Below are 14,532 nucleotides of genomic sequence, written 5' to 3'. Positions count from 1 at the left end.
AAATATTGGGCAGGACGAGGGGAGTGCGGCAAGCCTGGGAGCGGGCAGCTGCCATTATCTCCCAGCCACGCTCCCAAGCAGGGGGAAACAAAGCCTGCTCCCGGCCCACGGCTTTCCCCGCATGGCTGGGGAGTCACCCACTGCCAGAAATGGCCCTGGAGAGACCCCCGGCAGCCCCTCCCTGACTCCACTGATGAGGCTTGGGCCCACAAAATCATGGTGAGTCGGAGCTGGCTCTTCTCACACGTTGGACTGAGACACTATCAGCTTCAGCGTTGCCTTGGTGTTGTGTAGGGAGGGCAGAGGGTTACCCATGTTTCTTCTTTAAATGTTTATCCTTTTACTTTATGTTCACAATAGATATATAACAACTCGTTTTCTTCTTCCTTGGAGCTCTCCAAGCTCATTTCTAGGTTTGTACCTGTTGCTAAACCCACCTGGATTGCAAGCTTTTGTCAACTACAAGCCCAATGTTGTCATCTTCATGGCTGATGATCTTGGCATTGGGGATATAGGTTGCTATGGAAATAATACTATCAGGTAAAAGTTAGGAGCACCAGAATCTGAAATATCAAGCAGGGAGCTCAAATTCATCTTATAAGTTAAATGTCAGCAAAAGAGGGGGTCTTGCCAGTGCTTTATCTTTCCATTCCCTTAATAGTTTGGAAACTTGCTTGGGATGTTGCAATGGAAAGACACATGAACCAACAACCTTTCTGAAGCTAAGCCAGTCTGGGTCTGGTTTGTGCCTGGACTTAGGGCCTTCTAGGGACTCTGTGCATACCACTTTGAGTTCCATGGTTGAAACACCTAGGTAGAATATCTGATAATTAATATACAGTAAAGGAAAATATCTTTGTTGTACCTTTGCAGTGTAACAACAGGCTCTATAGGAATGAATATGGCATGCTAAGAAATTCCTGAAAGAGTTGTTTTCAAAGTGTTCCCTTGAAACTTGTTACATTTTTGTTTCTCTTAGGACTCCTAATATTGATCAGCTGGCAAAAGAGGGAGTAAAACTTACCCACCACATTGCTGCAGCTCCACTTTGTACTCCAAGTCGAACAGCTTTCTTGACCGGCAGATACCCCATCCGATCAGGTTTGCTATATTGTTGTATGGCACAATATCATCTTTATTTGTGGCATTTAAAAAAAGTTAAAGGTGCTTACAATTAATACTAACCCCATTGTGAGGAGCTGGCCCTGGAATGCCTTTGCCCTTTTCATCCACTGTCCCCCTGGCACTCTGGACTGGCGCTTCCTCAGCCTCAGAAGCAGGTAGAGGGCAGTTTCAATTATTCTGCCTTGCATCCTTGGCTGAAAGGTTGTTGGTTCAGATCCAACTTCAGCAGCCTTCCTTCTCCCTGGCCTCAGCATTTGTGGCGTTTATATAGAGCTACCAGCCCCTTTGGCTCCATCCCAACCCTTCCAGTCCCTGCCCCCAAAGTCCATAAAAGGCCTGGCCTGGCCCTGCTGGGGTTTGTGAGCATGCTTCTGCGGCAGAAGCGTCTTCCCCCTTATCTCGCCACCTCTCAACTGTTGGGCAGCAAGGAGTTGAGGGTGGTCAGAGCAGGCAACATTGGTTGCATGTCCCCGTGCCATGGCTCATTGGGAAGCTGCCGGGTGTGGCCGCATACTCTCATGGCTCTCATTGGGCCACTCATCTACGCCAGCCAGGGGACAGAGCCTTCTTCCACCACCCTTCCTGGACCTCGCCACCGGCTCTTGGTGAGTGTGCAGGGGTGGAGGAGTCCCAAGGCGGGGCTGCCTACCACTGACTCGGGACACCCATCAAAACAGAAAAATCATAAAAAGCAATTTCGTCATAATGCAGCAGAACAAAAAGAGACAAAATAAGAGTTGCAATTTAAAAATTCAGCAAATGTCAGTAAAAACTTTAGAAGAACTATAACAAGATTAGAACAATTACTAAGCAACTAGTAGAATTCCTGAGCAAATAAAAAGTTTCTCGCATTACCTAAAACTGAGCGTTAGTTTGGTAGTTGTGTGGCCACATTCCTGTGGTTAGATGCCATGACAAAAAGGCCCTGTCACCTGTTGCCACCCACCTTAACTGAGAAACTGGAGGAACAGAGCGGGCCTCCTAAGTAGAAATGATTGTTTTGTACAAGTTTGTAAATATCCATTCTACTATTGGTGACATTTTCCACAGTGCCAGTAGACTTTCCCTCCCAGCAGAGGCTCTTCCATCAGTCAGGGAAGGGCTCCTTCCTGGGAGAAGCATTCCACCACTATTGAATGGATCTATGGGATCCAACCCATCATTATTCTGCTATTAGATATCCGTATGTACAGTGTGGAGTAGATTAGGTGATGCCAGAGCACTTTTTCAAGTCTATTAATTTACTTTGATGACTGAGAATATTGTGTGTGTACAGACTCATAAAAGTTACTCATTTTTAAGAAGCTCCTCTTCAGGAGGCTTGCAGAAGATTGTCGCCATATAAGCCACAAAGAGTTTAGGATTTTATTTGTTGCCAGGACTATCAACTATGTGTAATGAGCTTAATCCATTATTAAAACCTTAGTTGGTTGACCTGATGAAATTTAATATGTATATACATATCTCAGGAATGGCTGATTTTGGTGGTGTCCGTGTCCTTCAGTGGATTGGTGGTTCAGGTGGCCTCCCTCCCAACGAAACTACTTTTTCCAGGATATTGCAGAAGCAAGGCTATGCCACGGGATTAATAGGTAGGCAAATCCTTTGGGAAAAATAATGGTACGTAGTTGGTTCTTGTGGGTTATCCGGGCTGTGTAACCGTGGTCTTGGTATTGGTACGTAGTATTGGATGGCCCAGGCTAGCCTGATCTCGTCAGAACTCAGAAGCTAAGCAGGGTCAGCCCTGGTTAGTATTTGGATGGGAGACCACCAAGGAATACCAGGGTTGCTGGGCAGAGGAAGGCACTGGCAAACCCCCTCTGTTAGTCTCTTGCCATGAAAACCCCAAAAAGGGGTTGCCATAAGTCAGCTGCGACTTGACAGCACTTTACACACACACACACACACACAGTATTGGAAACATCTCACTTGGCTGCGCTGTTAATTTCTTGTCAGTAATATGTCTTTGATCAAGAGGGTTTCAGTGAACATGTCTGAATAGAAACTACCTGCTAATTTTCAACTTGGGAAAAATATATTCAGGCTGTATTCTATCTCTGTTCAATTTACTGCAGAATAAATGGTAATAAATTGTGAAGTGATTATATCATTCATACTGGTTCAGGGTTTTCATTAATCCCTAAAGGAATATAGATTATTTGTGTTAATGTTGGCTCATTTCCCCTGAAGAGGAACATTTGTATTCCAATAGCAATGGGAATTTTTGGAACCAGTTTGCCAATAAACCTGTCTTGCACCTATTGATTGGTAATTTTTTAACTTACTTTCTTTTCTTAATCTGTCTTTAGGAAAGTGGCATCAAGGTGTGAACTGTGAACACCGTAATGATCACTGCCATCACCCCTTAAAGCATGGTTTTGATTATTTTTATGGGATGCCCTTTTCAATGATGGGTGACTGTCAAATAACTCATCCTCCCGAGATGGCTGTGCCTCTGCGGATCAGACTCTGGTCATACACTCAATTGATTGCCCTTGCTGTGTTCACTCTTATAGCAGCCAAATGTACCCATCTGGTGCCCCTCAGCTGGAAAACAATTTTTCTTCTTGCTTTCTTTGGCCTCTTGTTCCTTCTTTCTTGGTTCTCAAGCTATGGATTCATAAGATACTGGAACTGTGTCATGATGAGAAACTTTGAAGTTACAGAGCAGCCAATGAAAGTGGAGAGAGTAGCATCCCTTATGCTGAGGGAGGCCATTTCCTTTATAGAAAGGTAAGAGGAATTTCCTTTAAAATTCCATAAAAATTATATGACTGTGTATGACAGTATAAAGTACATATACCAAATAGATTAACTAGCCAATGAACTGAAAATTGCTATTTACAATAGTGGCGGGAGGACAGAAAGCTGAGGAGCCAGGTTTCTATGAGCTGCCTCTACTTATTTTCAGTCAGAATGGCTGCTTAGACCATCCGGGATAATTCTCTTGGGTTGCTTCTATTTCATACAAAGAATTAAGAATTGGATAGTTCCAGAAATGAAGTGTTGCCTGATAATTGAATTATGACTAGATTATTAATCGCCTTCCTAACTGTAAAACATTGATAAAAAGAGGATAAACGTGTTGGGTTTTGATAGCGTTGACATACAAGCTTGGAGGCAGCTTACAGTGCAATCCTATGCAGAGTTACTTTAGTCCAGAGGATCCCAAACTTTCTGAGTCATGGAGTACTTTTCAGGAGAGAAATTTGTCATGGAGCACTAATTTTCACCTATCACCTATATACTAAACCGAATGACAGTAGTATTTTTCTTTCCAATCTCTTCATGGAGCACTAGGAGATGTTTCACGGAGCACTAAGTGCTCCACAGAGCAGTTTGGGAACCTCTGCTCTAGTCTAACTCCATCGAAATTAATAACTCTAGACTTGAAGATCTTCATAGGATTTCACTGTTCATTAACTACTGTTATTAATACAGATTCTTCACTACACATTGACAAGCATATCAAATAATTATATCCAAATAATTTCATTTTACATGGCCCTTAATTTTGGCTTCCTCTTCTTTTTTAATTAGAAACCAACATGGGCCATTTTTCCTCTTTGTTTCTTTCTTGCATGTTCACACACCACTGGTTACCACAGGAAATTTCACTGGAAAAAGCAACCATGGCTTGTATGGGGACAATGTAGAAGAGATGGACTGGATGATAGGTAAATAACATCTTAACAAGGGAGACTTTTTATTTAAAGACTGATGTATATTACTTGAAAGGCCAATTTAGGGCCAGTTTACATGTAAAATCATTCATGTCATGGCTTCTTCCATGTGTTGTTTTCCCACATAGCCTTTCTCATATTGTCTGGCCCTTCATTCGTTCTTTCTATGTAACAAGCATAGTTTCTGCTCCAGGGCTGGATCCCCATAGAACGTCCTGATTCTAGTGTGGAAACCCCACATGAAATGGAGGAATCATGCAATAATTGACAATAGATAGGAAGAAGAATAATCTCATGATTCTTCATGAGATTCTTCAGAAGAAGAAGAATGATCTCATGAAGTAGCCAAGAAGTAGATAACTTAAAAGAACAGTTTAAGATCTAGGTTACACTTTCAGAGAATGAGGAGATAGACTCCTTAAGTGATATAGTGGAGCACTTCAAAGTACCAGTGAGAAATTGGATTTTTACAAACCCAGAACCTCCATGCAAATGAAAAACTAGCAGGCTGATGGATCTGAAATGGAGCAGGCTGAGCTCCGCTTTGCAGTTGGTGGGTGGGATATAAATTGAAACAAACAAATAAATAAATAATGAATTTAAACTAGGTTGCTCCACGTGCAGCCAGAAATGGTATGGTCCATTCTACAGCATTAGGAGTCTACTGTCTCATTCTGCTGTTATAAGTACATCAGGCGTGAGTTAGGCCCCCCAAAAATAATGTTTTCAGAAACTTACTTTCATGAAGTTTGTCACTGTTTTGCTAACTGGGTCTTCCTTAAGCATGTAATAAGCAGCATTAATTTACAGTGAGGCAAAGTTGTTCTCCACGAGTGTATTTGACTAACTTTATATCATAGCTATACTTTCGGGATGGAAAGTTTTTTTAAAAATTAATCTGATAAATCAGTACAACCACATTTCTGTTAATCTACAGGAAGAATTCTGGATACTCTCAACAATCAAGGTTTGAAAAACAGCACTCTGACATACTTTACCTCTGACCATGGTGGACACTTAGAGGCCCAGCAAGGAAATGTTCAGCTAGGTGGTTGGAATGGCATATACAAAGGTAAGGATTCTGATTTTCCCTTCAAATATATTTCCTAAAAGTGTTTTCAGTAATCTGTTGTTTTTAGCAGCCTGTTTAATGCCATCTTAGACAGGACGTAATTTCAATATTTGGAGCATCAAAAGTCCAGCTGAACAAATGGAAGCGTCTGTAGACCACGAAATACTGACACATGCGCAGTTTGTATGAAAGAATCCAAAGGAGGCTCTCTAATTGAAAATAAACCAGTCGACCAGTACAAAACAGGTGAAAAGTTTCAGAGGAAATTAGCAGCAGTTGCAGGAACAGTCAAAATATTTCAGACTGTAGTTCAAGAAAACATGCACAGCTATTTTCAGGGCCAATCAGAGGCAGGGGCGCTCATTGGCCCTGAAAATCAAGCTCAAAGTGGGCATCAGAATTGGACACTTATTAATTTTATGGCTTTTCACAACTTGTTTTCATATTCTTTTATATGCCGATGACACCGCTATTTTATCCTACTCTAAAATCGGACTCAAACGCTACTTAAGTGCGTTTGAGGAATACTGTCATCTAAATCTTCTTAAAATTAATTACTCTAAGACCAATGTCGTGGTTTTTTCAAAAAAATGGTCGCCCACCAGCTGGCGTATTGGTCAGGCCAAAATCCAACAGGTGAAGAGTTTTAAATATCTCGGCATTACTTTTAATTATAACCTTAAATGGGCTGTTCATAGATCCAGGATTACCAAACTTGGGAGAATTTCTTCAAACCAACTGATGTCCTTCTTTCTTTATAAGGGTAACCAGTATGTCCCCGCCGCAGTTAAGGTATTCAACTCCAAAATCTTACCCCAGATCCTGTACGGTGTACCTATCTGGGCAAATGCGGTCAATCGGGACTTAGAATCCATTCAAGCTAACTTTTTTAGAAAAATGCTTGGTCTCCCTCGCTGTGTCTCTTATTATGCTATTATCTCTGAACTTGGTCAAAGCTTGTGTGAAACCAAGGCATGGCTGCTAACCATTCGTTATTGGCTTAAACTGTTTTTTAGAACAGAGCGTGGTTCTCTGATGTCTCTGCTGCTAAAAGAACTTCAAAACTTGTTTTCAGGCACATTGCGTGTCCTCATATTTTAGTTTTTATTATGGCTAGGGGCTTTATTAGCTGGGCCTCTCCAGACCTCTAAAAGGTCCTGGCTATTTTGTTCTCTATGATTGCTTTTTACTTTGGTTTGGCATCCAAACTGGAGCAAGGGGTTTTGGAGCATCTGCCCAATGTCGTGTTCTAATCGACCACTGTGCAGGTTTTCCTCTACTTTGTTTCATTGTTTCACAGTCCTAGCTCGATACAGACTTTTGGGAAAGAGCGTGGTCAAACCCAGTTCATGTGCTGTGTGGATAGGGAGGTGTGTGTTTTTCAGCTCCCACTCAAATTAGTGCCATTTTTCTTGCCTTGGACTTCTGTGGCCACAATCGCTCTCCCCACCCCCTCCAATACCACCAGAAGATGACTTCGGGCTTCCCCCCCCACCCAAATGAGTATTTTCTAATAGTGATACAGCAGTTACTGATTTTTTAAAAAAATGTCTGAAAAACCCTCCACTGGGGACTAAAGCAAGGAAGTGTAGGGGAAAATGGGTGTTCTATTGCCATTGCAAATACCTCTGCATTATCAGTGGCAAGGAGAGCTTCAGAGAGTTGTCACCATGTGGAAGCAACTGATACATATATTCTAGAAGCAGTAAAGTGTAAACCAAAGATGAATCATTTGTCTATATCTGCATAGCCAATATACCTATGTTGTGAGAAACCTACTAGCTTTCCACATTTAATACATTTAACTGGAAAAAAAAGATTCTAAATTTTTCTTACAGAATATTAACATAATATTGTACAAAACTTAACCTACTTGACAGGACCCAGTACACCTGCAGAAAACTGCAGAAGGCATAAAAACAAAACCTTTGGAGGTTGTGAAGTTGGTCAGTTTATCCAGAGTACTTCATCTCAGAGAAAGGAAGTAAATATTAATCATTTCTTAAAGACTCATATATCTCTGTCACAGTATTCAACATGTCAAAAAGGTTATATATTAAATTTACATACAGAAGCTTTCAGCAAATAAATCATTAACTTATGTATAGAGTTTGAACTGTCACTCCGAATTTAAATAGCTAGAGGGTGAAGTATTCTTTAGCTTTATGCAGACATCCTAGAGCAGAATGAGTCTTGCAGAGTTCAGGAAAGAACCACATATGCTTGAGCAAAAAAGCCTAAATAATGTTTTCTATGACCAGCATCTTTACAAAGGGATACAGCAGGAAATCTGGCAACACTTCAACTAGCTGGAACTCTAGTTTTAGAGCAGTGGTTCCCAACCTTTTTTTGACCAGGGACCACTAGGACTTTTTTGTTCGGTGCAGGGACCCCAAGGTTCAAAATAAAAATTCCAAGAATTTGAAAATAAACTTTAATCATAACTGTTAGTTAAACATTAAGCTTAGAATAATATTTGAATATATATTTTTATAATAGAGAACTTTTAATTGAAAATATTAATTTATTATGGGCTTATAACTTTGTTTCGCGGACCTTAATTTAGTTCTCGCGGACCCCTGGGGGTCCACGGACCCCTGGTTGGGAACCAATGTTTTAGAGGAATAGTCCTGTTTCATGCTAGCTTTCCACAGATATACCTTGTATTAAGGAAAGGCACAATCACAAATTATTCCTATGAGAAGGAAAAACGAAAGGAGCCTAAACAAGCCAGGGTGGCTCCATAAACAGCTTTCTGAAGATCTGAGAAACTAAAAAATCTCATTTAGGAAATGGAAGCAGGGCCTTATAACTAAAAAGGAATATAAACAAATAACCAGTGCTTGTAGGGAGAGTTAGAAAAGCTAAAGCTCAGTATAAGCTTAGGCTAGCGAGAAATGCTAAACACAACAAAAAAATGGTTATTTTGTTATGTTCAGAGTAAGGGAAAGATCAAGGATATGATAGGCCCATTGGGGGGACAGGAAAGGAAAGGTGTAACAGGTGATGAAGAGAGGGCAGAACTGCTCAATTCCTACTTTGCCTCAGTTTCCACTTGTGAGAGAAATAGTGCTCAATATGGCAAAAACGGAACGCCCATTGAGGAAAGGGAGTGGCAACCTAGGATCGGTAAAGGGGTAGTACATAAACACCTAAATGAAACTAAGTCCTCAGGGCCAGATGAATTGCATCCAAGGATATTAAAAGAACTCGTGGATTAATTGCTGAGCCTCTGTCCATCATTTTTGATAATTCTTGGGGAACAGGTGAGGTGCCAGAAGATTGGAGGGAGGCAAATCTTGTCCCCCTCTTCAAGAAGGGGGAAAAGGAGGATCCAGGTAACAACCGACCCATCAGCTTGACATCTATGCTTGGAAACCTTTTAGAATAAATCATCAGTCACAGTCAGTCAGTCCGTGCGGAAAAACCAAATGCATAATTATAGGTCAGGAAGCATTTTTCTCCAGGCCAGATTGGCCAGGGATCCTGGAGGTGTTTGTGTGGGTTTTTTGGCCATCTTCTGGGCCTGAATTGGGGTCACTGGGTGTATGGGGGGTAGTTGTGGGTTTCCTGCATTGTACAGGGGATTGGACTAGATGACCTTGGTGGTCCTTCCAACTCAGTGATTCTACTATGCTAAGGTTCCAGTTTTGGTTTCTTCACAATAACGACGTCTCCAAGAATTTCTCTTTAGCATTCCCGGCTACAGTAAACATCGATTATACAGACACAAACCCATGTGTGCTTGACAGAAACTCCAGATTCAGCATAGTATAATCAATTTCTGACAGGCACTAAACAATTCAGAATTAGATCAGACTCAGGACAGCTGGGTCAGGAAATCTCAGGCTTTAGTATAAAATATGATATAAATTTATGTTAAAGGGATCTAGATCCTTCAGGCATAACATTTTTAACCTGAGAATATTTCTTGTTTCCGAACTGTACAATTTGGCTGCAGGAGGAAAAGCTATGGGAGGATGGGAAGGAGGGATCCGTGTCCCCGGATTATTCAGATGGCCAGGAATGCTACCTGAAGGCACAGTTATTGATGAACCGACAAGCTTAATGGACATTTATCCTACACTGGTTCACCTGGCTGGTGGGACGTTACCACAGGACAGGTATAACGTTTTTCAATTTAGAACTGCATCAAAATTAGGGCACGTTTGCTGCTCAAGGTAAACACGAATAAGGCAGACATCAAAAACTGATTGTATCTGCATTTCCAAATATGCATGTTCCATATGTTATGCTGTATGTGCTTTTATCAGGTCGTAACACGAGGTCGCTATAAGTCAGCTGCAACTTGACAGCTGTTGCTATCACCACCAATTCTGTGTACTCTTACTTCAGAGCAAACCCTATTGAACTCATTGGAAACTTACCACGCATAGGATTGGGCTAAATGTGACACTAAAATATGGTTGACTGCTCCTCCCCCTTGATTTTTTCTGTGATCCAAAAATGCATTGCTTCTAACCAGAAATCCTGTATGTACACTTTGAGGTGCACACTCACAGAACGGTAGCTCTGAACTAAAATTGTTTTGCATGAGAACAATGAAACTTTTGAGATTGGGATAACTCTAAGAGTTGGATTCCACAGAGGGAAGGAAGAAGGCAATTTTTTGCAGATGTCCTTCCTCTTGCTGCAGACCTTTGACACCACCCCCCCCCCCACACACACACACACAACTGTTCCTGGAGGTCCCCAATCACAAGGACCAGCATTTTGTGCTGCAAAAGGAGGGGGGAGGGAAGCCCTTCCATCTGTGAATCTCCAGAGCTCCCACATCTATAGGGATTTGCTGAATTGGGATAAATCCTTTTGGAAGATATAAGATAGAGGATAAATACTGACAATCTTTAAATACATTTTAATGCCCCATAAATTCCCAGGGGCCCCGGTAGTGTTTTATATTTAAACACATAAAATAGCAAATCCCAGCACATTCCAATTTGCTCTTCGCATATTACAAATAATAGTTTGTAGATTGATACAGAATTCTGAATGCAGAGCTAATCAGGACTTGTGATCTGACTGTCTTTCTCTTGGTCACTTCAGGGTGATCGATGGCCGAAACCTAATGCCTTTGCTGCAAGGATCTGTGCAACACTCAGAGCACGAATTCATGTTTCACTACTGCGGGGCGTATTTACATGCAGTGCGGTGGCACCAGAAGGAGAGTAAGTGTCAAGGCCTCCCTCAAACAGCCAACATCTCTAGAATTTGGGATAAAACCACCTCAATGTATTGATGGCCCCTCTGGCAAAATCCTTGTCTTCTGTGAATGGTGTTATGGCTAGAGAACTGAACTTGGTTTAGGGAAATTTGAGTGGCAAAAATCCTAATTTCAGCCATGATGAGCAACCATGTATCACTGACTTTCTCACAAGGATGTTGTGAGGCTAATACAGAATGATGTCCTAGGGTTGCCAGGTCCCTCTTTGCCATTGGCGGGAGGTTTTTGGGGCAGAGCCTGAGGAGGATGGGGTTTGGGGGAGGGGAGGAACTTCAATGCCATAGAGTTCAATGGCCAAAGTGGCCATTTTCTCCAGGTGAGCTGCTCTCTATTGGCTGGAGATCAGTTGTAATAGCAGGAGATCCCCAGCTAGTACCTGGAGGCTGGCAACCCTATGCCCTGGCTTATTTATTTTTTTGGAGGAAGGATGGGATACCAATATCAGAAAGAATAAATAGACTGTACAGTGAATAGCTTCACACTGGAGAGGGAATAATAACTTCTATAGTGTATTTCCATATCTGAACACCATTGACATAGTGCCAGGTCTTGAGAATTCTTCAGCAGTTGAAATGCTGACTTACTTTATCCTAATTCAATTTACATTTAGGTTCAGCCCACTGTGGCCTGTGTTCTACCACTCAGCAAAGCAAAGTCGGAAGCCTTCCTCCAAAGTCGGAAGCCTTCCCCAACACCACTTGGGGAGGGGGGTGTATTGATTGCATTCTGGTTGGGAAGGCCCTGGCACTGGTGTATCTTCAAGGTATGCCAGTGTACCAGCTAGTCAGCTCCCTATGTGGTTTCAAGCACACACACCCAAATTGTGCTTCAAATCACACATTCAGCTGTACATGCATTGAATATAATGTAAGAACTGCTCAGCTATGTATTGAATATAATGTTAGCACTGCTCAGCTATGTAGGTTATCTCAATGATGACCTGACACACCCAGTAAAAAAATAGAAATGGATCATTAATGTGTCAAAAACCAGAGAACAGATGTGCATAATGCCCCGTGGCGCAGAGTGGTAAGCTGCAGTACTGCAGTCCAAGCTCTGCTCACGACCTGAGTTCGATCCTGACGGAAGTTGGTTTCAGGTAGCTGGCTCAGGGTTGACTCAGCCTTCCATCCTTCTGAGGTCGGTAAAATGAGTACCCAGCTTGCTGGGGGTAAAGGGAAGATGACTGGGGAAGGCACTGGCAAGCCACCCCGCAAACAAAGTCTGCCTAGTAAACGGTGGGATGTGACGTCACCCCATGGGTCAGGAAAGACCCGGTGCTTGCACAGGGGACCTTTACCTTTTTAATGCCAGTTACTTCATTGCTGTCTGGAGCCTCTCTGGGGGAAAACAGCTGGCATAGGTGCGCTCATAGAAGACAGAACTGTGGCTTTAACATGTTATTAGAATATTGATGGGATCACTCCCTACATTTACTGAACTGCTTTACCCCTTCTCCTTAGTCAATTCCAGCAGAAGTGGGTCTTCATTTTTAATGTTGTGTTGTACATATAATGAAAAATGACAGCAGGATTGAAGCTGTGACACCACAATAAGAACTTCTTGCCTGCTGTGCATAGTGTCATGCTGTACCCATGCTGTTGCAAGCTATGCTGTGTGTTTTCTTAGCTGCATGCAGTCTGTAAAACTGGAATTAAGCACCTTCAGATGCATGAAATGTGCGCAGTTTGCATCCATCTTAATCATATGCATTCTTCCTCACCAGGTGAACATGTTTGGAAAGCCCATTTCATGACACCAGTTTTTCAACCAGAAGGGGCTGGAGGTTGTTATGAACTTAAAATCTGCCCATGTTTTGGAGAAGGCACAACCCACCATGATCCACCTTTGCTGTTTGATCTTTCTCGAGACCCTTCAGAGGCTTTGCCTCTGTCACCAGACACTGAGCCACTGTTCCATGCTGTCCTCAAGAGAATGGACAAAGCTGTGGATGAACATCGAAGGACACTCTCTCCTGTCCCACAGCAGTTCTCTGTTTATAACATTATTTGGAAACCATGGCTGCAGCCATGCTGTGGGACATTTCCATTTTGTTGGTGTGACAAAGAAAATGATGCTAATTTATAAGACAGACAATAGTTTTTCCTAGGCTAATTTATTAGAAGAAAAGCTCCCAACCCCTAAAACATACAAAAATGAATAATATTTAGTTAAAATACATTACTGAAAAATATGGTGTTTTCTAATTATAGGGCAATGAGCTTCAGAGTGATTTGGGAATCCTGTCAGGCAATATCTTCCCCAGTTAATTCCTTCCTCTCATCATATCTGCCAAAAAGCTACAGAACCCAGTATTGTCATATGACACGGGCATGCCAAACATGCCATTGACATATAAATAATAAACATGTTCTGTCTGTTCCTCTACATTCTCTACTGGAGAAGGTAAAAAGAACCAGTCCAACCAATAGGAAAAATAGCACCCATTTCCAGCTATAGAGTAATTATCTGGCCATCCTAACAGCCTATTTTGTTTGTATCTGGGGCATTTTTGTACCCCAAGCACAGATCTCTCTGGGTGAGGCACATGTTTTCCAGGAATTCAGGAGGAGCTGTATCTATCCAGAACACTTAAAAATGTTTCCCTAGTGTTCTCTAGAACAAAACTCATGGAGGATTTTTCTTTTACCCCAAATACAATTATGGGCTAGGGTTGAAAATCACTCTGTCGACATAATCAGTGGAATTATGAGGTTGCTTTGTAGCTCAAGTGCTTTTTTGTTTGCCAAAAGAAAACTGTTTCAGGAGGGTAACCATGTTGGTCTAAAGTAGAAGAGCAGAGTTTGAATTTCCAGGGACTGAAAGCTCCTTTCATCAGATATGAAAGTATCTGATGAAGGGAGTGTTGACTCTCAAAGGTTTATGCCCTTCAAAGGTTTGTACCCTTCAAATCTTGTTGGTCCAGTTGCCAAGGGGCCATTTTCTCCAGGTGAACTGATCTCTATCAGCTGGAGATCAATGGTAATAGCAGGAGATCTCCAGCTAGTACCTGGAAGTTGGCGACCTTACCCTGGCTACATAGATCCCTCTCCTAAATCACCTTTTCCAATTGGAAAGTTGGGGTGAAGATTCAAATCAATAAATGACAACACCCTTGTGGCTTGGCAAGCCTTATGTGAAGTTGCTTCAAAAAACATTCCAGGTGTTATGGTTTTCAAGGTAACAAACATTTACCATAAACCCAACAACTTTACAACTACAGGTAAAACTGAATCCTTATGTCTAGGAACATAGCAACATTTGAAGAGACAGCGTGCAGTTTCATAAAGGTATGACCCTTTGACAAACTGCATTGTACAAAAATATTTTCTGGTAGGGTATGAGCTTTCGTGAGCCACAGCTCACTTCTTCAGGTATCTGAAGAAGTGAGCTGTGGCTCACGAAAG

General features: G+C 41.9%; 1 protein-coding gene across 1 annotated transcript; it reads left to right on the top strand.

Annotated features, from left to right (window-relative positions):
- Positions 1-318: 318 nt before the first annotated feature.
- On the top strand, positions 319-13,213 carry LOC130488129 (arylsulfatase H-like). Its single transcript, XM_056861722.1, has 9 exons — positions 319-540; positions 980-1,101; positions 2,595-2,717; positions 3,435-3,858; positions 4,666-4,802; positions 5,746-5,880; positions 9,842-10,004; positions 10,948-11,069; positions 12,852-13,213. Exons 1-9 carry the CDS (start codon positions 329-331, stop codon positions 13,211-13,213), a joined length of 1,800 nt encoding a protein of 599 aa, XP_056717700.1. The 5' UTR covers positions 319-328.
- Positions 13,214-14,532: the final 1,319 nt, after the last annotated feature.

This window comes from Euleptes europaea, chromosome 16 (assembly GCF_029931775.1).
Source record: "Euleptes europaea isolate rEulEur1 chromosome 16, rEulEur1.hap1, whole genome shotgun sequence".
Classification (NCBI taxonomy): Eukaryota; Metazoa; Chordata; class Lepidosauria; order Squamata; family Sphaerodactylidae; genus Euleptes; species Euleptes europaea.
This window is presented reverse-complemented; position numbering and strand designations above follow the sequence as displayed.

Excerpts from the sequence above, each read along its gene's own strand:
- LOC130488129 (XM_056861722.1), top strand. The coding sequence starts at position 329 with ATGTTTATCCTTTTACTTTATGTTCACAATAGATATATAACAACTCGT. Across the intron at positions 1,102-2,594 it reads CAGATACCCCATCCGATCAG|GAATGGCTGATTTTGGTGGT; the intron begins GTTTGCTATATT and ends TACATATCTCAG. Across the intron at positions 2,718-3,434 it reads CTATGCCACGGGATTAATAG|GAAAGTGGCATCAAGGTGTG; the intron begins GTAGGCAAATCC and ends ATCTGTCTTTAG.